At 47.6% G+C, this 24,585-nt stretch overlaps 1 protein-coding gene across 1 annotated transcript in view; it reads left to right on the top strand.

Annotated features, from left to right (window-relative positions):
* FAM120A (family with sequence similarity 120 member A) overlaps positions 1-17,533 on the top strand; it is a 114,005-nt gene extending 96,472 nt beyond the window's left edge. Inside the window, exons 13-18 of the mRNA XM_060200551.1 lie at positions 1,270-1,479; positions 4,255-4,438; positions 5,167-5,301; positions 7,381-7,522; positions 8,563-8,659; positions 15,625-17,533. Coding sequence (XP_060056534.1) covers positions 1,270-1,479; positions 4,255-4,438; positions 5,167-5,301; positions 7,381-7,522; positions 8,563-8,659; positions 15,625-15,936 — 1,080 coding nt within the window. The 3' untranslated portion in view covers positions 15,937-17,533. The remainder of the gene's footprint in view (positions 1-1,269; positions 1,480-4,254; positions 4,439-5,166; positions 5,302-7,380; positions 7,523-8,562; positions 8,660-15,624) is intronic.
* Positions 17,534-24,585: the final 7,052 nt, after the last annotated feature.

Raw genomic sequence — 24,585 nt, 5'->3', positions numbered from 1 at the left:
CCCCACCACCACCACGACCACGTGCGAACGTCTGCAGGGGAGAGTGCACAAGCGGTGGTGCAGGCTGTAGAGTTTCTCCTCCCTGTCTTCCTTCCCCTCTTTATTTAATGGTCCTTGGGAGTGGTGGAGTCATGTAGGCACTGAGACTCACTGATCACCCTGATGGCAAAGAAAATTACGAAGCAGTTCAGAGAGCAAAACGTTACCTGTTCATGGGAAATGTTACACAGGCAGCACGGAAGAGTCAGAACTTGATCACCATTTGGCACTAGACTGGCCACTGCTGTCTTCAGTGAAAAAGCCAGTTCACCCGCCACCACTGGGTCAGTTGATACTTTGTCAGGATCACATCCCAGACGGTCGTCTTCTCAGAAAAATGCACAGTGGGGAGACAGCTAGAGCTCAGTCCCGGATAATCCACAAACAAGGGCCGCAGGGACAGATAATCAAGAGTTGACTGTATTTGTCAGTGTTTCTCATCCTGCTCATCACATGCTGGGAGGGTGGGAGGACTATGTGCTTGGGAAGGCTTGCAGGCCTCACAGGGACAGTGAGGAGGCCTCGGAGGGACAGGAGGCAGCGAGGGGGGTGGAAGCGGAGTCACTAGGTTGGTCTGCATGGTCCAGATTCAGTGTTCCTGTTGTGCTCTTTCATTTATAAGCTGTCCATTTTTTCCTGAAACATTCTGACAGTTTCATTACCAAGTTGCTTATCTAAAACATTAAGTGTATACTTAATCATGTAAACAGAAAGTATAACTTTTGGAGTGAAATTATACCAAGTAATGACACTGAGTAATTTTTAATAGAACTATGTGGAATGTACAGTGTTTCTTCTTACCACCTTTACTGTTAATATGGTGCCAGCAGGTAGAACCTGAAGTATAAATTTTTTTCATAAATGAATCCTGGGCTTCTTCTCCGCTAAGGAGACCATTAATAATGTATTACCTTGTCAGCCTTAAATATAGTACTCAATTTGCACTTCTACAACCCTCACACATTCCAAATTGAAATATTTGAGTGCATTTTTTAAAAACAGTCTGATAGGTAGAACTTTGGCAGCAGTGCCAGGGGTCTTGGCGCACACATCTTTCTGTTTGAGGTATCTCTGTACTGGGACAGCTGGTACCAGGTCACTGTGAGGTTGGGGGAGGTTAGGGACATGTGTCGAGGCGTCCCTGCAGCCCACGGAGAGTCCTAGTCAGATGTGGCATTGAGGAGACCCGGGGGCTCCTACTCCATAGAAATCACTCTTTTCCATATAAAGATTGAGAACCTGGACCCCCGCGGCATCCAGCTGTCGGCACTCTTCATGAGCGGGGTGGACATGGCACTGTTTGCAAACGATGCGTGTGGCCAGCCCGTGCCCTGGGAGCACTGCTGTCCCTGGATGTACTTCGATGGGAAACTCTTCCAGTCCAAACTCCTCAGAGCAAGCCGGGAGAAGACCCCGCTCATCGACCTCTGTGATGGTCAGGTGAGTGCTGGCCTGGGGAGCCGGGGCGGGCACTGGCACCCCTCAGACAGCGCCCTTATTCTCACTCCCAGGTCTGGAGTGACTGCCGTGATAGGATTCCAATTCAGACTGTTCAGCCTAGACCATAAACTCATCTCAGTGCCCCCCCCCCCCAGAGCCCAGCGCTGTCTCAGTCTCGGTTCTCATTACTCCCAGAAATTACCAAGCACTTTATGTGGTCCTTGAACCTGGAGTAGCAAATGCTGGATCTCTGCTCCTGGGAAAGCATAGGGTTAGATTTCTTTGAAACTTGAGCCATGTTGTTTTTGTCAGCCGACCGGTAGCTACACGACTTAGTTTGCGCATGTTTCTGTCTAAGGACGTCTACTTAGTAGATGAGGTTGACTCACCCACACAGCTCGACCTGAACAGAGCTCATCCGGCACGGCATTTTCTGCAGAAGGAACACTGTGACCTGGTACTCAGAACGCCGAGCAGCAACTCAGCCCCGCATGGGGGCCGTTTCAAACCCCACAGAATCACCACATGAAATGCAAAAGACATGGCATTGAGTCGCAGGCAAGCAGGGTACTTGATGACAGAATAAAAGCTGAAACAACAGCGGGGGGGGGGGAGTGTCTTTCTCCTTGCTTTGAACAAGGGGACACCGAAGTGTCACTGGTGCTGATTTGAAGTTCCAAATGGATTTCAGTGAGTCTGCCTGTATTTTTTTTTTTTTTTTAATGCTCTTTAGACAATAGACTGAGGTCAGTTTCTGGGTTATCTTGCCCTGTTACACAAAAGAGACTATATGTGCTTCATGCTTTTTCAACTTTGGGTTAAAGTAAGAATCCCCCATACACTGTATGGCTGTTAGATCCAGTCTTTCTGAGAATGGTTTTCTCTCTTTTTTAAAAAAATTATCTTGTATTTTCCCTGTTGTTGCCTTTTTTTTTTTATTGTTGTTATTGATGTTCTTGTTGTTAGATAGGACAGAGAGAAATCAAGAGGGGGGAGAGAAAGATAGACATCTGCAGACCTGCTTCACCGCTTGTGAAGAGATTCCCCTGCCGGTGGGGAGCCGGGGGCTCGAACCAGGATCCTTATGCTGGTCCTTGTGTTTCACGCCATATTTGCTTAACCTGCTGTGCTACTGCCGCCCGACTCCCCTGAGAATGGTTTAAGGGCATCAGCAAATACTCAGAATCTTACTCAGTTAATGAATGATTGGTTATTATATATTTTCATTAACAAAAGCACTTTCACTAGTGCTTTGATTTTTTTTTTTTTTCACAATGATTTATTTGTCCTTGTCGCCAGGACTTTTAACACTCCAGGATGATTTTTTTCAGATACAAACAGAGAAAGGTGCCGAGAGAAAGAGAGTGAAAGAAATGTCCAATGTTGGGGGACCAGGCTGTTCTGCAGACCCTATAGTTGGCCCATTCTTGTGCAAGTGATATGTTTTCCTGTGGTGTAGCTAACATGAAACAGCTCCAGAGTAACATTGATGGTTTGCAGGCAGATGGATAGGCAACCTCATAGAAAGACAGATAGACAAGTAGTGAGGGACAGACAGAGGCAGGCAGCCTCAGGGATGGGTGGAAGATTTCTGCCTCGCCCAGCATCACTCAAAGTGTTGGCCTTGCTTCCTCTGCAGGGTGACCACAGTACAATGACAGCAAAATAAGCTTTCAAAACTTGAACATTGGGAGCTGGGCGGTGGCCTGGTAGGTTAAGCACATATGGCGGAAAGCACACGGACTGGCATCAGGATCCCAGTTCGAGTTCCCAGCTCCCCACCTGCAGGGGAGTCGCTTCACAAGCGGTGAAGCAGGTCTGCAGGTGTCTGTCTTTCCTTCCCCCTCGTGTCTTCCCCTCCTCTCTTGATTTTTCTCTGTCCTGTCCCAACAACAACGACAGCAATAAATAAGGGCAACAAAAAAGGGAAAAATTAAAAAAAAAAAGACTTGAACATGAACCATGCGGAATTATATCTGTTATCTTTAAATTTTTTTGTTATTAATTATTTTCCCTTTTGTTGCCCTTGTTTTTTATTGTTGTAGTTATTATTGTTGTTGTTGGATAGGACAGAGAGAAATGGAGAGGGAGAGAGAAAGACAGACACCTGCAGACCTGTTTCACCGCTTGTGAAGTGACCCCCCTGGCAGGTGGGGAGCCGGGGGCTCGAACCAGGATCCTTCTGCCGGTCCTTGTGCTTCGCGCCACGTGCACTTAACCTGCTGCGCTACCACCCGACTCCCTTATACCCGTTGTCTTATAATTTTGTAAATCAATATCAAATCACTAAGAAAATTAAAAACAAAAAAATGTAGTGCTTCCTACAGCCCCAGCGGAACGTGGAGGCTGCCAGTTTGGACTCAGCCATTGGTTTTCAAATGCCAACCTCATAGTTTCAGTGAGAAATTTTTTTTTTTAATATTTTATTTATTTATGAGAAAGATAGGAGGAGAGAGAAAGAACCAGACATCACTCTGGCACATGTGCTGCCGGGGATCGAACTCAAGACCTCATGCTTGAGAGTCCAAAGCTTTATCATTGCGCCACCTCCCGGACCACTCAGTGAGAAATTCTTAAGCTATGTGGCGGTTCCCACATAAAGCTTTGAGAAAGTGGGGCCTTAAACTGAATGTACACGGAGAAGATTCTGAGATCGATTGGTCCCTGTGAACGGCACTGCCGGCTGCCAGGAGCGCACTGTGGTGCCTCAGCAGGCCGTGTCCCCCTTGTCGTCACCGCGACTCCATGAAGGCCCCCGCCATTTTTCCCTCACAGGCGGAGCAGGCAGCCAAGGTGGAGAAGATGCGGCAGAGCATTCTGGAGGGGCTGAACTTCTCCCGGCAGAGCCACCCACTGCCCTTCCCGCCACCTGCACCCCTGCCCTTCTATCCCACTTCTGTGTATCCACGCCACTTTGGGCCTGTGCCCCCCGCCCAAGGCCGAGGGCGGGGCTTCGCAGGTGAGTATCCAGGTGTGGCCAGCAGGGTGGGAGGCTCAGAGTAGTGTTCCTGTGGTAGAGGAGCTCTCAGGGAGAGAGGTGAGGGAGAAACAGAGCTGCTGCAGGGGCAAGATTCTTTTTTATATAAATATTTGTTTCTTATTTATTCCCTTCTGTTGTCCTTGTTGTTTTCTTGTTGTAGTTATGATTGATATAGTTGTTGTTGGATAGGACAGAGAAATGGAGAGAGGAGGGGAAGACAGAGGGGGAGAGAAAGACAGACACCTGCAGACCTGCTTCACCTCCTGTGAAGTGACTCCCCTACAGGTGGGGAGCCGGAGCTCGAACTGGGATCCTTAGGCCGGTCCTTGCGCTTTGCGCCACCTGCGCTTACCCGCTGTGCTACCGCCCGACTCCCCGGGGGCAAGAATTTAAAGTCAGTTCAGCTGAAAACTCTTCTCATGGCCTGACTCAAGACTTGGAATGTGAGAGAAGTAAGCCCTGGCCACCAAAGCCACCCTGGGCCAGTGGTAGAGCCCCAGTGACAGCCTAGCTGCAGGAGTCCCCCTGGGGGCGGGTAGGCCGGCACTGCAGCACTGCTCCAGGCAGAGGGACTAGACACTCCCTCGCCGGCCACTAGCTGTCAGAACAAGGACTGAAGTGTCAGGCTGCCGCCCAGAGCCCCCCCACCCCCAGTTCTCCCCCATCCCAGTTCCTTATGGCTTCTCCTCTCTCCCCCGGTCCCACAGGAGTCTGTGGCTTTGGAGGCCCCTATGGGGAAACTGTAGCAACAGGCGCTTACCGTGCCTTCCGCGTGGCGACGGCGGGACACTGCGGAGCCTTCTCAGGCGGGGACAGCAGCAGGACCAGCAAGTCGCAAGGCGGTAATTATAACATGTCTTCTCTTGGAGCTTCTGTCCACCCCGCACCCCGCTTCTCTCTGCTGTCCCCTCCTTCCCACCAGGTCCCCCCCCCCCCGCTCCCCTCCCCCCAGCCACTACCCTTGGGTCTCTGAAGCAGCTTTGCGGGGCCTGTCTCCACTTTCCAGTGTGGACCAGAGTCCACCTGCATCTGGAGGGCTGCCCAGTCACACCCAGCGGTCTGTCACTGTGCTTATATAGATGACTCTGAGACCAGGTTAGCCTTCCTGGCATCAAATGTCTTATTACCATTTATATCATAGGAACAGTTTTAAAGAAAGCTATCTGGTCAATGAATCGGTTTATTTCAAATTCCCATTAGTTCCCTTTATTTGTTTCAGGCTTGCCAGGAGAGAAAAGCATAAAAATTAAATTCAAAAATCATGTCTGGGTGATCTTGCAAAAAATGGAAGCCAGTTGAGCGCTCATGTAACGATGCACAAGGACCTGCGTTCAAGTCCCTGGTCTTTACCTGCAGAGGGGAAACTTCACTAGTGGTGAAGCAGTGCTACAGGTGTCACTCTGCCTCTCTCCCTTCCTGTCTCCCCCCCCCCTTCTCAATTTCTCTGTCCTGTCAAATCAGGAAGGGTGGAAGGGTGGGCCACTAAGAGTGATAGATTCACCATGTAGGCACTAAGCCCCAGCAATGATTCTGGTGGCAATTTAAAAAAAAAAATTTTTTTTTTGAAGCCTGTGATTATGGCTTCATGATAAATAACCCAGTCTAGCCCTCACAGTAAAGTAGTTATTGAAATAGACTTTTGTGACTTTCAGGCTAGACCAGCCTTTCCCCTCTCTTTTGGCCAGGAAGGTTTTCTAATGCTTTAGCTTGGGATGAGTGAAGAAGGAAGGCGTCACTGTAGAGTGAGTCTTTTACAAAGCACGGTCCTCCTGCGTCACTACGGGGCTGCCTCTCCTGTCCTGTTGGGTGTGCTTGTCTCTCCTGCTGCCTGTTTCCTTCGGCTGTGCAGCTGGCTTGTCCTCCCCACCCTCGCCTGCACCAGTTCCTGCTCTTGGCTTCTTGAGCTTGCAGTGCTCTGCCTAGAAACCCATACTGGCCCACTGGCATAAAGGCTGTGGAGAGCGGTGGCTGGATAGTGTGTGAGAGACTCTGCTTCCCAGAGGCCGGCCTAGAGCACTGTCTGCACTGTCTGGCACAGTGACCAGTAACTGCCGGCTGTGTGCAGCATCCATCTTTGTCATCCCAAAGACATAACAGGGAGAAAGAGAACACAGGCCACCACATTCAGTTCATGTATCAGCTACATGGCAAAATTACATACCAGAAGTTTTGGGTCTCACCAGTTACTTGATCATTTTCTTCGGTAAGACATAAACCCGTAGCTTACACAGGTTACTGGTGTTCGACAGAAGTGAGTGAATACTGTGAACCCACCTAAGGGAATAACAACAACAACACGAATAAGAGCCTCGGGAGGTGCCTCAGCAGGTAGAGCACATAGCTCTCATGCGTGAGAGCCTGAGTCTCAGGAGAGCGCCAAACACAAGGCAGGTGGACAGCAGAGTGGTGTTCTGGTGTTTCTCCGCCTCTCATATTTAATATAAGATTCAAATTGGGCTGGGAGGCTGTTCAGTAGTAAAACACATGTACCAGGTCCTGGGTTCATCCCCAGTACCACATAAGAAAAGAAATAAGGAGCTACAGTGTTCGATGAGGGGAGTAAGATGGAATTATTGCTCCAAGAGTTTTCAGATTCTGTTTTATACAGGTGCCAGGTGCACCCAGAGATAACACTCAGTTGAGTCTGTTCTTACCTAAACCTATATAGTACTGACTGCTTCAGTTGTTTTGGATACGTTAACAAACTTGTCTTACACGCAAGTGTATTTTTAACAGCAGTCAAGAGTTTATATTCAAACCGTATGCACATCGATACTCACTCAGCAAGTCTCACAAAGCCAGAGTTGGGTTGAAGCCAGCCTTCAAACAAACAGAGAGAGAAAAGATGTTGCTTGGTTGTTTTTCTTCCTTCTCACTAATTCTGATTGTAAAGATCTCTTCCTGTCTATTCTTTCGTGCAGGAATCCAACCTATACCTTCTCAGGGAGGGAAGCTAGAAATAGCAGGCACCGTAGTTGGCCACTGGGCCGGAAGCAGGCGGGGCCGTGGGGGCCGGGGACCTTTCCCCCTTCAGGTCGTGTCTGTTGGGGGGCCCACAAGAGGGTAAGTTTCAACCAATAAAGGTGCATTTGCATAAATGACAGTCTCCCACTGGCTTTTTTCAATTGGACTTCAAGGAACAGTTTCATAGCATTAAGTACAATTTTCGTTGACACTCTTACTAGTTACATGGGATTCTTTTCTGTGTAGCTTTGTGTGCTTATGTAAACTGTTATTAAATGATCACCTGCACATATTTAACCATTTTTAATGTTTTTTTTTCATATAGCATTTTGAAGTGTTTTATTCATATTGAAAGCATTCAATGGTAAATCCAAAAATAAGATTCTTTGAACTAAACCTTGGGTATAGCCAGGACTTAGTAAATTCAGTGCTTCCTGTAGTGTAAGATTCAGTACCTTGGGAGTCGGGCAGAAGCACAGCGAGTTAAGCGCACATGGTGCAAAGCGCAAGGTCCAGCATAAGGATCCCGGTTTGAGTCCCTGGCTCCCCACCTGCAGGGGGGTTGCTTCACAAGTAGTGAAGCAGGTTTGCAGGTGTCTGTCTTTTTTTTTTTTTTTTTTACTTTTTTTTAATATTTATTTTCCCTTTTGTTGCCCTTGTTGTTTTTCATTGTTGTTGTAGTTGTTGATGATGTCGCTGTTAGATAGGACAGAGAGAAATGGAGAGAGGAGGGGAAGACGGAGAGAGGGAGAGAAAGCTAGACACCTACAGACCTGCTTCACCGCCTGTGAAGGGACTCTCCTGCAGGTGGGGAGATGGGGGTTCAAACCGGGGTCCTTACGCTGGTCCTTGTGCTTTGCGCCACCTGCGCTTAACCCACTGTGCTACCGCCTGACTACCAGATGTCTGTCTTTCTCTCCCCCTCTCTCTCTTGCCCTTCTCTCTCCATTTCTCTCTGTCCTATCCAACAACAACAATAAAACAACAAGGGCAAAAAAAGGGAAAATAAATAAATAAAATAAAGAGGAAAAAAAAAAGATTCAGTGCCTTTAAATCCACTTGACATTATTTTTACTCCTGTGACCGTTATCTGCAAAGGGTTCAAGCCTGTCTGCTTTTGTCCCCTTTCACCTGTTCAGGCGTCCTAGAGGAGTGATTTCCACCCCAGTGATCCGGACCTTCGGAAGAGGTGGAAGGTACTATGGCAGAGGTTATAAAAGCCAGGGCATGATTCAGGTAACTTGAAGAGTTGTGGGTGCCTCCCCCCCCGGGACTTACACAGGTGTCCAAAGAGGGCAGGGGGGGTCCTGCAGCACTGCGTGTCCCAGATGCAAGTTCACCTGGTGATGGCCACTTGTCCCTCCCTCCTGCCCATCACTCTGCTGGAAGGCTTGAGTGCATTGTACACCGTTTTTAATGACGCTCGTGTTATAAAGCATTACTTAAGTAGCATTTGAAAAGGAAAACGTGACAATAAGTCCTAGAACTGTACCATCTTCACTAGCTCCTCCTTTGAAGGATCAAACAGGGAGAAATCAAAGTCACCCATGTTTCTGTCAATGTAGAGGAGCTAGGGTTCTGCCTGTTTTGGATCTGCCCTCAGGAGTTGGATTCTGATGAATTCCCCTTTTTAAAATCAGTCATCCCTAACACTGTTATGTGTTCTCACTTGAGTCATGGTATTTAGTGTGTGTGTGTGTGTGTGTGTGTGTGTGTGTTTTCCATACTACACATGTAAACACTAAGTGGAGTGACTATGTTAATATTCCACATTGGGAAATTTATATGGCAGAGGGAAAACATACCTTCTGACTTTGCCAAGTGATGTTGACATCTGGGTAACTCCTGTTTTGATATAAACAGGCCAGGATAGCCTAGGGAGGGACAGACATTGGGCACAGCCTGGCCTTCTACCATTGTTACAGATTCCCCCACCCTCCTGCCCTTTGCCCCAAATAACCACAAGTCCAGGTTTTGCACTCATTTCCCTATTGTCTCTTCTCTCTCTCTCTCTCTCTCTCTGATTACATCACTCGAGTGATCCTCTTGACACCATACTTTATTTCCTTTAGTTTACTTGAGCTCCTGCATCTCTATCACCCGTGAATGTTTAACCTTCTGTCGTTTTTCAGGGAGCCACCTGGCTGCTTCCCCAACAGATCCGTCCTTGTCCTTAGAGGCTGGTGTGGCACCAGGTGTTTCACTGCGCCTGGCTCCCACCCCCTGCAGAATGCGGGGAGCTGTGTGTTATCATAGTAAGGGCCTGTCACTCGCTAGAGGTTGCCAGAGGAGAACCTCTCTCCATCCTATTCTTCACTCATTGGAGTATTTCGATAAAGATATGCTGCCCCTTACCTGCTGTTTAGGTGGCTGAACATGAGAATCCTTATGTCCAAGTCCATATGTTCTGCCATTCACTGTGTCCTGACCCTAATCCCTCTGCTGTGTCCCCTGGTAAATCCTGTCTGGCGCATGCCCGGCCTCTTCAACATGGGACGGCCATTTCTTTTAGTTTCTTGGCTTCTCTGATGGGAGATTGCATTTCAGGATCAAGGGTGTCCACCAAGTGATCCTCAGATAAATGTTTCCGATTTAAGCCAGGTACTAACAAGGCTTTAATTTCACCTCTTTACTTTGTTTCTTTTCTTTTTAAGATTTTATTTATTTATGAGAAAGATAGGAGGAGAGAGAAAGAACCAGACATCACTCTGGCACATGTGCTGCTGGGGATCGAACTCAGGACCTCCTGCTTGAGAGTCCAAAGCTTTACCACTGCGCCACCTCCCGGACCACAGCCTGTTCACTTTGTTAATGACTATCAGTCTTTTGCTTCCTTGTCTGGGCCCTTTCTATGGACAAGAGCAAGAGAGGAGAGATGGATCTACTCACATGTGCAGCTTTTTTCCTTTTTTTTTATTTATTATTATTGGATAGAACAAAGAAATTGAGAGAGGAAGGAGAGAGAAAGACACCTGCAGACCTGCTTCACTGCTTGTGAAGTGACCCCCTGCAGGTGGGGCAGCTGCTTTTTAACATGTTTCCAGTGGCACCGTAAGAGTTATGTTGACACTCCACTCCTTTTTTTTCCCCCTCCTTCCCTTCCTCCCTCCTTTCTTTTCTTTTTATTTCTTAATTCTATTTACTTATTTATTTATTGCCTCCAGGGTTATTGCTGGGGCTTGGTGCCTGCACTATGAATACACTGCTCCTGGAGGCTATTTTTTTCCTTTTGTTGCCCTTGTTGTTTATCATTGTTGTTATTATTACTGTTGTTGTTGGATAGGACAGAGAGAAATCAAGACAGGAGGGAAAGACAGAGAAGGGGAGAGAAAGACAGACACCTGCAGATCTGCTTCACCTTCTATGAAGTGACCCCCCCACCCCCCACAGGTGGGGAAGCCAGCGTCTCGGACCCGAATCTTTGAGCCAACCCTTGCTTCAGTCCTTGTGCTTCCTGCCATGTATGCTTAACCTGCTGTGCTACCACCCAGCCCCCCCCCCCTTCCTTTTCTTCCTTTGGCTTATGGTGGAACAAGGGACTGAACACAGGCCTCTAGATCATGAAAATCTTTTGTGTAACTATTAAGCTTTCTCCCTGGCCCCTAGTTGATTCTTGTTTCAAATTTAGGGCTCTTAAGAATGTGGCTTAACCCGGGCAGAGGGTAGATAGCATAATGGTTATGCAAAGAAACACTCGTGCCCAAGGCTCCAAAGTTCTAGGTTCAATCCCCCGCACCACCATAAACCAGAGCTGAGCAGTGCTCTGGTAAAAAAAAAAAGAATTTGACTTAACCTATTATAATTTTTTCTATTCTGATAATCCAGGGTAATTGTATTAGAATGCCTCTAACTGGAGCCAGCAAATTAGCTCACCTAGATAGTGCCTGCTTTGCCATGCATGACCCAAGTTTGGGCCCTACCCCCTATCACATTGGAGGAAGCTTTGGAGCTGTGATGTCTTTGTCTGTCGATCCGTCTGCCTGCATTCTTGCCTGTCTCTATCTTTCTCTTCCTATCTGAACAAGTCGACCCAAAGCAGTGAAGTCCTTGTAATGAGGGAGGGGAGATAGGAGGGAGAGAAGGGAGTGAAACAGAAGAAAACGCATGCTAGTAACTGTCACTTCACCCCGTAGTGCAAGCAGATTCAACCCTAAGAACAGCTCAGATGAACTGCTGCTGTGTTTTCTCTCCACTAACTTCACTGTTTTCACATAGATTTATTTAATTTGGTGAAAGAGCCAGGGCATCCCTCCAGCATATATGATACCTAGCATCTAGTTTGTGCTTTCAAATCGTTCACGCTACTCCTCTCCCTGGTGGCCATGCTAACATTTTAAAACCCACTGTGCTTTTTCTGTCTACTGGATGGAATTAAATGTTCCATTCCAGTCCCTCAGCTCAGTGTAAAGGACTGTCTCCCAGCCCCACTGCCCCACATTTATCTCTGGCTGTTTCCCTAGAGGAGTCACCAGGAGGACTCAGGATACGATACACAGCTTGAAACAGTTTGCTAGTAATCAAGAGCATAGACTTACACCTCTCCAGATTATGACTCACTGTTTCCTTGTCTAACTTTATTTCTCTTTAAGTCCTTGGCTGTTGTGGCCTAGATGCCCAAGTTGGTTGTTTTTTATTTTATTTCCCCCGTCAGTTATGTGGCCATCTGTGCACACTAGTCAGTGAGCTCAGCACATGACCTCTTCTTCCAGATGCAAGTGTTAATTTTGTTTTGTGTCAGAAAATGTTTTTGAATTGCTAGGTTTTTTTTGTTTGTTTGTTTCGGTTCCACCCTACCTCCCACTCTTTTATTTTCCACTTGGGTTATTGTTGGGGCTCAGTGCCTGTACAGCAAATCTGTCGTTCCCATCAGCTTTTTTTCTTTTTGCCCAAGGATGAGAGAGAGAGAGAGAGAGAGAGAGAGAGAGAGAGAGGAGAAACAGCTGTAGGACTGCTCCTCTTCTTGTGAAGTCTCCTCCCTCACCAGTAGGGACCAGGGACCTGAAGCTGGGTCTCTCCCCATGACAATATGTGCACGCTACTGAGTGTACCACCACCTTTATTTTTCCTCTTGGTTTCTTTTTCCTTTTGAGCTTGAACTCATTCACCTGTTTCAGCTGTGTGTGGTTCAGTTTATTCTCAGGGTTTTTTGGTGGCCAGACCAGTCACTCACTACCCTCCCCCCCCTAAAAGAACTGTCTCCCTCATAAGCAGTCACCCCCACCTCCTTGTTCTGTCTGCAGAATTGCCCTCTGCCCTTGTTCCCTGCATGCACCCTCTATACCTCCTCCATATTGCAAAGAGACCTCACTACCGGAGGGCTCACATCTGGTGATTCATTCATCAGCTAGAGGAACTCCGGTTGTTTCCACCATTTTGGCTCTTAAGAACAATACGCTGTGAGCATCCAAGTACAAGTTCAAGTTTTTCCCTGGCTGTTTTATTGAGATGAAATCAACCTGTAGCACCACACACACACATCATGATTCTCTGTCTGTGTACACTGATGAGTGAGCGCGAGAACATCTACCACCACATGGTTATAAACTTTCTGTGACAAGAACTTTTAAGATCCACTTTCTCAGCAGACTTCAAATATGACAGTTTGTTAACTTTAGTCATGATGTGCGGGTGGATGTTCCGGACATACATATTCTCCCCAGGATACACACAGGAGCCAGTTCCTGGGCCAAATGAACATGGTGGGGTTGGGGGCCTGGGGAGGGGGGTGCTTGGCACCATGTTGTCTTGTCAAGGAAGAGGACAGGGCAGGACACAGAAGATTTGTAGGCAGCCTGCCTGTTCTCTTGTTCTTATGTAAAACGACTATTGATAGGCAGAAATTATTGGGGGTTTTTCCAGCTAAATCAGATCATTACAGTGGCTCCTGGTGACTCTGTCCTTGGAAACACTGACTTTATATATAACACATGCATGCCACCAGGTACGCCACCACCTGGCCCTAGAAACACTGACTTTGTTTGGAGACATGTTGGGGTCAGTATTGGGTGTAGACACCAGAGTTCCACTGGGCAGAGGCCAGAGAAATGGCTAAAGCCCACAGCGCATTGGTAGCCCCGACAGAACTACCAGACACCAAGCGTCAGCGTGCAAGATGAGGAACACCCTACCCCCCAAAAAAAAAGACCCTCAGGCCTGATTTTCCAGGACAATGTCCTGAATAGTCCTGATATAGTGCTGTCTGTATAGAGGAGGTGGAGCTTTTGAAGAGGAAAATCACAAACACATTTGGTGATTGTCGGTGCAGAGTTGTTTCTGTTGAGGTCACCCAGAGAGGACTTGGCTTGGCTTTAATTCTCTATTCCTCAGTAGAAACTGCAGGGTGTGTGTGTTAGTGGTCACATAGGTTAAGAAATTTCAGAGTTCTAAAAAATGAAAGAAAGAAGGAAAAGGAAAAATAAATCTGAGTATAATGAAAAAAAATTCAGAGTTCATTTACTGAGGGACATTTGTTAAGTCAAACAATTGGTAGTGTTTTGCAGAAAACTGAGACATTTTATGCATGTACCAACTTTTTTTAAATAAAATGATTTTTTAAATATTTATTTATTCCCTTTTGTTGCCCTTGTTTTACTGTTGTAATTATTATTGTTGTCATTGTTGTTGGATAGGACAGAGGGAAATAGAGAGAGGAGGGGGAAGAGAGGGGGAGAGAAAGACAGACACCTGCAGACCTGCTTCACTGCTTGTGAAGCGACTCCCCTGTAGGTGGGGAGTCAGGGATCGAACCAGGATCCTTAAGCTGGTCCTTGCACTTTGTGCCACCTGCGCTTAACCCGCTGTGCTACAGCCCGACTCTCATACCAACTATTTTTAATGTAAACCATCGACCCCCCAGTAAACAAACAAGCAAACACTCATACACCATGGCATGACAAGCAAATACACACACACCGTGGCATGATATAAAAGGATTAGAGGAGGAGCCTCTTCCACTGAGCCAGTGGAGACTGGAGCCACCACTGCCAGCTCAAGCCAATCAGAAGCAAACAGTGGACTAGAGACTACACAGAATGGACAGTAGAGTGTAGTGTATGTTGTGCAGACTGCAGAGGACAGAGTGCATAGAACACAGTGTACAGACGACGTGCAGAGATTAGAGAGTAGTGTATAGCCTCTGTCAGGTGTAGAGACTGCATAGTGCAGTGTGGCATTTATCACAGAAAATGGAACATAGAGAAAGCATGGAATGCATAAGATTTCAGAGTGTGAAATACAGAAAGTATAGAAATAGAGACTATAAGGGAGTCGGGCTGTAGTGCAGCGGGTTAAGCGCAGGTGGCGCAAAGTGCAAGGACCGGCATAAGGATCCCGGTTCGAACCCCGGCTCCCCACCTGCAGGGGAGTCGCTTCACAGGCGGTGAAGCAGGTCTGCAGGTGTCTATCTTTCTCTCCTCTCTGTCTTCCCCTCCTCTCTCCATTTCTCTCTGTCCTATCCAACAATGACAACAACAATAATAACTACAATAATAAAACAACAAGGGCAACAAAAGGGAATAAATAAATATTTAAAAAAAAAAAAAAATAGAGACTCTAAGGCCCAAGGACTCTGGTATAGTGATTACATATCATAGAGTATAGTACATAGAGTCTAGCTCCTACAGAGTATATCCGGGATATAACCAAGTGTGTGGAATACATGAAGTATAACTAATAGAACATACCAAGTATTAAACTGTCAGAAAAGTCATGAAGTGGGGGCCAGGAAGTGGTGTATCTGGCTCAGTGCACACACTACAGTGCACAAGGACCTGGATTCAAGCCCCTGGTCCCCACCTGCAGAGAGAAAGCTTCACAAATGGTGAAGCAGGACTGCAGGTAGCTCTCGTTTCTCCCTGTCTCCCTCTCCCCGTCTCAATTTCTGTTTCTATGCAATCATAGATAAATGGTAAGTCATGATGTATTTTTGCATAGAAAAACATAGAATACGTCATGACTTTTCTGACGACCGAATATATAGTGTACACAGTTTAGAAGTATAGAGAGACTATCCGAGGAAAATCGAGCACTTAGAACGCTGGGTACAGGCAGGATGACTGCAGCACTTGCCCTCCGGGGGGCAGCTGTATGATACATTCTGTCCTTGGAGATGCAGTAGTGGTCATGAGGCCATGGGTGATGTTCCTTCTCTACCTTGGTGCATCAAGGCTGCCTCACCGTTTGCTGTCTTTTCTTCTGTACAGGGCAAGCCTCCATATGCCGCTTCTGCAGAAGAAGTGGCCAAAGAACTGAAGTCGAGATCTGGGGAATCGAAGTCCTCCGCTGTGTCTTCTGACGGGTCCCTGGCTGAAAACGGAACAGTGGCTGAGGAGAAGCCGGCTCCCCAGGTGAACGGGAGCACAGGCGACACCAGGGCCCCCAGCCACTCGGAAAGTGCCTTGAACAATGACTCTAAGACGTGCAATACAAATCCTCACTTAAATGCACTAAGTTCAGACAGTGCTTGCCGCAGAGGTGACACTCTGCAGGCCGCTGTCTTAAAGAAAGAAGAGTAAACTTATTTTTTATAGAGGGTGAAGGATGCTGGAAGGGTAAGGATTTAGGAATATCTGGAGAGAAAGAGAGCCTACAGTGACGTACATTTTTTCCTTTCCGTAAGAGAAAAATGAGGACTTTGGAAATTCGGATCCCTCTTTGATATCAGAGATTTAAACAACACATTTTTAGTTTTAACCAGTTGTAGTCAAAATGCTACAATAATACAAAAAGAGAGAAAGAAAATGAAGAGCATTTGACTCCCACTCTTAAAATGAAGTACACAAAGTTTAAACTGGTTATGACAAAAGCCTATAGTTATGTTTCTTGAACTATAAAGAAAACAAATTTTGGCAGTCTTTAAGTATATATAGCTTAAAATATCATTTTTAGCATTTGGCACCATATGTATGCCATTATATTTGATTTTTGCATTACTGTTTCACAAGAAAGCTTTGTTCAAGGCTTTTATGATTATGAAAGAAATAAGGCACAACCACAGTTTTCTTTCTTACTTAAATTTCATCACTGTTGATGTGGTTCTTTTGTGTTAAAAAAAAAAGTGCAACTATCAAAACTAAAAAAAAATTATAATATTGCCGTTCTGCTGATTTTAAATATACAGTACATCATACATACTTTACAAGGAAGTTAAATGGAAATAAAGTTGAAATCATAGAAGATGCAAATGACCTTTCAAAATCAACAATGTGTTCTGAAACTTCGTGACCTAATACCATGCCTCTGTGATCAATGAACTATGTGGTTTTGAATCGGATGTAGACCATTAGTGCTACTACTTGAGCTAAACTTCTGCATGGTTCATAATTTTTAAAGTGTGTAGTTAATATTATGCATGTTACCGTCCTTTCTTCCATTCTTACCAGTATGTGCCCATTTGCAAAACAAAAATGCTAATAATCAGTAATAGTCCTATAAAAAATGTTAACTCTGTTTAGTCATTGACTGATCTTGCTCTAACCTTAAAATTTTGTGATTATTGATCTCTGTTGCATTTATTCTAAATCCCTCCCCCCAAAATTATCTAGCCGTTTCGAATATCGACATTACCCTGGTGTACTCACTGCTGTATGCATTATTGTTCTTTGTTGCTGTTTTATGCCTTCATATTAGCAAAATATGGAATTCTGTGAAAAACAAAAAAAAATCCCTTTAATCTTTAAAAAACAAAAAAACAAAAAAAAACATACCCCCCTTCTGTAGCAGGAAATAAATTGCTTGTTCTTGAGAACTTTCCCATCAAGAATTTAGTAGAAGCAGGTATACTTATATCATTTTGATGTTTTTGTTAATGTTTCCAAACAATGTACTTTGAAATCAGAATCACTTCTTATTCGTTTTCATATAATTCTCCTGATGCTCTTCATCACACATTAGTGATCAGAAATGAGATGTAATTCCCCAGTCCCTGCCCGCAAGACCTGAGTAGGACCTTACTGTAAGTTGAAGGGAGTTTTGCCCTAACTCATGGATTGTGCAAGAATGAACTGCTGTTGGGTTTGACTGATTGTAGACGGGTTGTGGTGTGGTGTATCTGAAGGCTATTGAATGCAACTTACAATGCTTAATAAAAATCTCTATTCTTTTAGTATAAAATCTGGTGTGGCTTCAGAATTATTGTTTTAACCAGAGTACTGCTCAGCTCCAGCTTATGGTGGCACGAGTCTCTTTGCACAACCATTATGCCACCTACCTGCTTCGTAATTCTTTTTTTTTTTTTTTTTTTGAGGAGGGGAACCATCCAAGTTTATTCTCCAACAGACAGCCTCAGCAGGTAAAAGTACAGGGATTTCTCCGTAGACCATACATTCACAAGCCATTAACTGCTTAAAGTTGCCAAGCTTAACAGTGAGAAAGCCTCTTGTGTGATCTTTGTAACAATAACCATTTCACATTGTAAACAGGTTATTATACCGTCGTGTTGTTCACTTACAATCCCAGAAGGCACAACTTGGCAAAGAAAAAGAAAAAAAAAAAAGTAGATGAATTAGGTGCAATACCTAATTCTTTATTAAGACCTTTTAGCGAGGTTTGGGTCAAACTGGAAGCGCTGCCAGATTTTAGTTTGACTTGGGTCAAAATGACACGGAAGCAAAGTAAAAATTAGAAATAAAAAGTGAGGCTCATAAATTTATATGGGTGTATGGAGACTACATAGCCTATTACAAAAAAAGGTCGTTTCCTGGCTGAGTAGGCTTAGAAATCGAATTTGCAGAGAGCCATAGGAAAAAAATGAACTAGATCTCGACTAAACCACGTGTCCAAGGTCGCTGTTATGGACACGCTCCCCGTCTTCCCGTCCCGAGCCAGGGCGGGGGGCTGCGAGTCTGGGCTGCGAGGAGCGGAGTCAAGACGCAGCCCACAAGACCTGCGCCCGGAAGAAACGTTTCCTGCCTGCGCTGGGCGGAAGTGGAGCTGCGTAGGGCCGGGCCTGTGCGTGAGGCGGAAGTACAGCTGCGTCCGTCCGGAGGGGTGGGGCCGGGAGGGATGGACCCGGCGGGGCGGGGCTGCGCAGGAGGCCCGGCGCCCCGCCCGCCTGCGCGCGCACGCGCTCCCCCACCCTCCCGCCTTGCCGGGCGCGTCCCCGTCGCCCAGGCCGGAAGAGGTGCGGGAAGCCCGCGGACGTCGCTGCGGCGTCTGCCTCGCGGAGCGCTCATCGATGGCGTCTGGGCGAGCACGAACGCAGCTCGTCCAAGTTCCTTCTTCCGCGAACTCGACCCCAACAGACCCCGTCGCCTGCCTGAGCGCGGGTTCCTAGAGCGAAGGGCCCGTGGGCATCCCCACCGCAGCCCCCTTCCGCCGCCTGCCAGTGCCCGGGAGAGACGCAGCCGACCGTGTGCGCCCGGGACCCGGCCCAGGTCCTCTGTGTTGCCGTGACATGTGGGCGCCAGAGCGGGACACGAGAGCCCCGGGCGCTGGTGCTGCCTGTGTGTGCGGGGAGGGGTGAGCATGCATCCCGCAGAGCCCCGGCCCGGGCCACGAACACCTGCCAGTCCCAGGGGACCAGTGAGCCGGGCGCATTCGTCGCAGGCGCCATCCCACCACAGCTTCCCCGGGGGGCTGTCTTGGCCCTGCCAGCAGTGCATCACCCCCGGCCCCCACTGGAACCACCTAGGTAGGGTGGTTTTTGGAGAGAAAAAAGCCCAGACCTGGGCAGGAGCAGGGGAAGGGAAGGATACAGCTCTTGAAGGGAAAGTTGTCTCCGAAGTCCCCGGCGGTGCAGGGATGGCCATTAGCAGCCTGAGAGCTTGTGCTGCCTGGCGCTCTGGGTCAATTCCTACATCCGCCTTGTCCTTGAACCCTGTTACCAGGGCAAGTCACACTCACCCAGATCATGGGTGTTGTGTGTGCGTGTGTGTTTTTCTTCTTTAAAAAAAGTTTTGGGAGTCGGGGGGGGGGGGGCGGGTAGCGCAGCAGGTTAAGCGCACGTGGCGCAAAGCGCAAGGACCGGCTAAGGATCCCGGTTCGAGCCCTCGGCTCCCCACCTGCAGGGGAGTCGCTTCACAGGCGGTGAAGCAGGTCTGCAGGTGTCTTGTCTTTTTCTGCCCCTCTCTGTCTTCCCCTCCTCTCTCCATTTCTCTCTGTCCTATCCAACAACAACGACAGAAATAACAACAATAATAACCACAACAATATTAAACAAGGGCAACAAAAGGGAAAATAAATTAAAAAAATATATATATATATATATATATATATATATATATAAAGTTTTGGTTTTGGTTTGTTTTTTCTCTTCCAAAATAATGTTTATTGTGGTCAGTTTTTACAGTGTAGGTAAACAAAACTTGACCAGCAATTCCTCTAACCTGAGACATCTTATTAAGATGCTGTTAATACTTGGTCTTTCCTCTTTCTATGTAATAGAGAGATTCATTGAACATAAAACAACCAGACTACCCATACATAGCCATCTGTTGACTCATCCTAGCGTCATCTGATGACCGTCCTTCCCCGTCAGCCCAGATTCTGCTGTGGCCTTGTAACTGTAGGCTGCTGCACCACCGTGAGCCCTCCGCTGTGCTTGGATGCAGCTTTCTCTGGCGTCTGCAGGTGTCTTGTCTTTCTCTCTCTCTGTCTACCCCACCTCTATTTCTCTCTGTCTTATCCAACAACGACATCAATAATAACCACAGTGATAATACAACAAGGGCAACAAAAGGGAAAAATATAGCCTCCAGGAGCAGTGGATTCGGGCACTGAATCCGAGCCCCAGCAATAACCCTGGAGGCAAAAAAAAAATAGGAACAGGCAGAGGGTGCAACTTGTGCGGGTACAGGAAAGGCAGTGATAGTGGTCTTCGGGATGTCATGGGAGGGAGGCAGGCAAACCTGATGGTGACTTGCTTTCACCAGCAGTAACTCCCATGGGGAGGGGACAGTGCTGCTGGGGCCTGAGTGCTGACCTGCCAGTGGGGAAAATGGACTCCTGGTTTCTGTTTGCTTCCACTACTGGGGAAGGTGATGTCCTTCTTAGCATTATGTGCCAACAGAGATGCCTTTGCTTTATAATTCTGAAAACCAGAAAAATAACACACTGCTGGTCTGTTCACCCACGTCACAGCCTACCGGAGTCAAGGGATTTCTGTATGTCCCCTGTGCCCTGGAGGGAGTGCCACGGCATGCAGGGGATAGACAGGAGTGACATTCTTCCTGACTTTGGTGTCTTCAAGAGCGGGATTCTCCCAGGGATCTTACTCACTCTCAGTTCTTCTGGGAATGCCTAGTTATTTCATCACTAATACTTCTCAGAGAAAATGTTATCTGCTCCTCGCTCTACACTTGATGAAGTGAATCTGAGCTCCAGTATTCGGAGGCTCTGGCCTTGGTCCTTGTTCTAATACAATCCAGGACACTGGTGACCCTGAGGTGGGCTGAAGCAGGCTCTGCAGAGAGAGCTGGACTGTGCCCCCTCAGGTTCACAGGTTGGAGAACGACCCTTAGGCCCTCAGAACAGTACCTTACTTGGACACAGCATCACTGAAGATGTAGGTAGGCCTGGATGAGGTCATGTTAGAGGAGGATGGGCCCTGAACCAAGAGGACTGTATTCCTACGTGAAGGAGATATTTGGACAGACAGATACACAAAGGGACAAAATAGGACTGTGGACACTGCCATTCTGCTGCCAGAGCCAAGGAACTACTGGATCTAGAACATTCTCCCTGGTGCTTTCAAAAGCACAGAGCACGGATCTTGAACTTTGCTCCTTTAGGATCCTGAGATGACAGGTTTCTCCAGTCCTGAGGCACCTCTGTGGTTCCTGGCAACAGCAGCCCCAGGAAGCTGATGCTATGCATACCCTGGTCAGTAAGGGAGGCTTAGAACCCACAGGGGCTATCCCTCTAGACCCTGACTGGGTGTGACAGTGCCGCACAGAGCTCTTGTTTCTCTATACCCTGGGTGGTGACTGCAAGTGCCCAAATGACTGTGATGGATTCTAGAAAGTGCTTCCTGTGTGCAGAATCCCAGCTCTACTTCCTTCACAGGTGAAGGCTGGACTGCAGGCTGAGGGGCACACCCTCACATGCTACATAAGCAAGTGACGATGGCAGGTCCTCCACAAATGCCCCCAGACCCACACATCACGAAGACCCTGGTTTTCCTTCCCACTCCTATATTCCACATTCTCTTATGTCCATTTGCAGGTAACTATATGGAAAGCACATCGGGGCTGGCATCATGCCTACTAATACAGAGGTGGGACACTTCACCCTGTAGGAGGGAGGGGTTCCAAGCAAGTGCACTTGAAACACACACACTCACAAATGCAACAGCAGTGACATGTTTCAAAGAGGACAGGAGGGACGTCACACCTCAGAGCCAGGTAGGGTGCCATGCTCTACCATGGGCGCCACAGGCTTGACAGTCCTGCCTGCAGGCTCTGCAGCCTAGAAAGCAATTAGCTGGTGGCCCCGAGACAAAGCCATCCTGACCCCCCTCACTTGGGCCCCCTCTTACAACCTGCAGGCCTGGCTGACCCTGTGGGCTAGGAGGCTGTTCTGATGCCTTAGTAACAGCGTCCTTTCAGAGAGGAAATCACATGCCCCCTCCCCAGCGAGGGGCTGTGTGTGCAGACTCGCTGTGTCCAAAGCTCATGGGCCATCCAGAGGGTGTTTGCAGAAGTACGCTTTCACATGTGACTGTGCCACTCACGCCCATCAGTTCCAGAAGATCAGTTTAGTCCAGGGTGCCAGAGGTGCCCGTTCTTAGATAGATCTCTGCACCCACCAGAGGGATCCCAGCTTAGGCGGGATGGGCGTCTCCTTTCTGCCCTCTCCATTCCTGGGCAGACACTAGGTGCCTGTCTCCCACTCCATTTTCTGCCTCCCCCTGGAGGCAGGAATGTCAGACTTGGTCACAGTACCTGCCCTGTTGAGTGTCAACATACTAAGACACCCAGGTGAGTGTTCTAGGCATACAACCTCCCCACACTGAATCATGAAGAAACAAAATCTCAGTTGGCCCTCAACTAGTAAGGAGATTGTATCAATAACCATCACTCCCACCATCACCCCCTAAACAGGACCCAGAAATAGCTCACCTAGTTGGAGGGTGTATTGTCCTGTGGGAGGCCCCGAGGGTGACCCAAGGAGGTCACTCAGGGGTGGTGCTGGGTACACACAAAGTCCAGGGTTTGTTTCCAAGTGGTACAACATTTAAAGACAAAAGCAAAAAATACTTCCCAACAAATAAAAGCTCAGGACCAGATATCCTCACCTACATGTAAAGAAAAAGCAACACCAATTCTCCAACTCACTCCCAAATCTGAGGAAAGAGGACTCTTGCTCATTTTTCCTACAGGCTGGCATCACCCTGAAACCAGAGTCAGAAAAAGAACTAGTAGAGGGGGGTGTGGAGAAATGGGAACCTATCGCACTGCTGGCTGGGGTCCAGAAAGTGAAGCTCAGCAGACCACAGTGTGGCCCTCCCTTCAAAGGTTAAAAAAAGAATAACCACATGATCCTGCACTTTTGAATATCCACACAAAAGTGAAAGCAGGGATTTTAACAGGTACTTGCACACCCGTATTCACAACAGCTTAAAGGTGGAAGCGACCCAAGTGTCCATAAACAAGCGACAAAAACAAAATGTTGTTTCTTTTTAAAAAATTTTATTATTATTATTTATTTTCCCTTTTGTTGCCCTTGTTGTTTTATTGTTGTTGATGTCGTCATTGTTGGATAGGACAGAGAGAAATGGAGAGAGGAAGGAAGACAGAGGGGGAGGGGAAGACAGAAACCTGCAGACCTGCTTCACCGCCTGTGAAGTGACTTCCCCTGCAGGTTGGGAGCCAGGGGCTTGAACCAGGATCCTTAATGCTGGCCCTTGTGCTTTGTTCCACGTGCGCTTAACCCCCTACGCTACCGCCCAACTTCCCAAAATGTTGTTTCTAAACATAGCAGCCTTAAAAAAAAGGGAATTCTTTTTACTTATTTGTTTTTTTATTTCCCTTTTGTTGCCTTTGTTGTTTTATTATTGTTGTTGTTATTGATGTCATCATTGTTGAATAGGAGAGAAATGGAGAGAGGGGAAGACAGAGGGGGAGAGAAAGACAGACACCTGCAGACCTGCTTCTCCGCTTGTGAAACGTTCCCCCCTGCAGGTGGGGAGCCGGGGGCACGAACCAGGATCCTTACACCGGTCCTTGCCCTTCGTACCATGTGCACTTAACCCGCTGCACTACCATGGGCTCCTGAAAAGGAATTCTAATACTTGCTACAACACGAGTGGACTTTAAGGTCACATTACTAAATGAAATAAGAACCAATAATAAAGGGGAGAAATCGTGTGTGTGCAACTTATATAAGATCCTTTGAGTCATCAGATTCATACAGCAAGTGGGTTTGGGTTCTGGGCAAGGGGTGTAGGGATTAAAGTTGACTGGGCATGGAGTTTCAACTGGGGACCAGATGAAAAAGTTGGGGAGGTAGATGGTGGTGATAGCTGCATAACATTATGACTATATCACACTGCTGTGCACTTATAAATGGTCAAGTGTGTGTGACTTGTGATTCCACAATTAAAAAAAAAAAGCCTGCATTAGCATTTGGGGTACGCTGTTGTTATTCTACTTGTTAAAATTCAGGTGTATGGAAACAGCTCTTGATCTGATTTCTCCTGCTGCTGGGGGTGCCAGGCCGGCAAACTGGGCTTCATAGGTGTGGCAGAGTGCGAGGGCAGCATGAGACTCTGTTGCTTGGGAGACCATCTGCACCTCAAGTATGCCGGGCTCCTTGCTGTCCGCACTCGGTGCCTGCACAAAGCCTGGGGGACAGCACGCTCCCACCAGCAGGCACTAAGGCCAAGGGCAGGCCAAGAAGAGGGTTGCCAAGCTCCAAGAGGAGAGGTGCCAGGCATGCATGTGGCTACAGATGCCCGGATCTCAGAGGCCCCTCCTTCCTGGGTCCTTCCAATAAGCACCCTGTGCCCCCCTGTTCCTTTCTGCAGGACACCTGCTCTGGGCCTCTGCTTCCAGATCCCCAGCCCCTCTGCCCCAGCGAGATCCCCTCTACCACCCTACCTTCCCCCTTCTCAGGGCACCACCGCACCCAGCGAGATCCCCTCTACCACCCTACCTTCCCCCTTCTCAGGGCACCACCGCACCCAGCGAGATCCCCTCTACCACCCTACCTTCCCCCTTCTCAGG

The sequence above is a fragment of the Erinaceus europaeus genome, chromosome 10, assembly GCF_950295315.1.
Source record: "Erinaceus europaeus chromosome 10, mEriEur2.1, whole genome shotgun sequence".
Classification (NCBI taxonomy): Eukaryota; Metazoa; Chordata; class Mammalia; order Eulipotyphla; family Erinaceidae; genus Erinaceus; species Erinaceus europaeus.
Note: the sequence above shows the minus strand (reverse complement) of the source record. Positions and strands in the feature narration are given on the sequence as shown.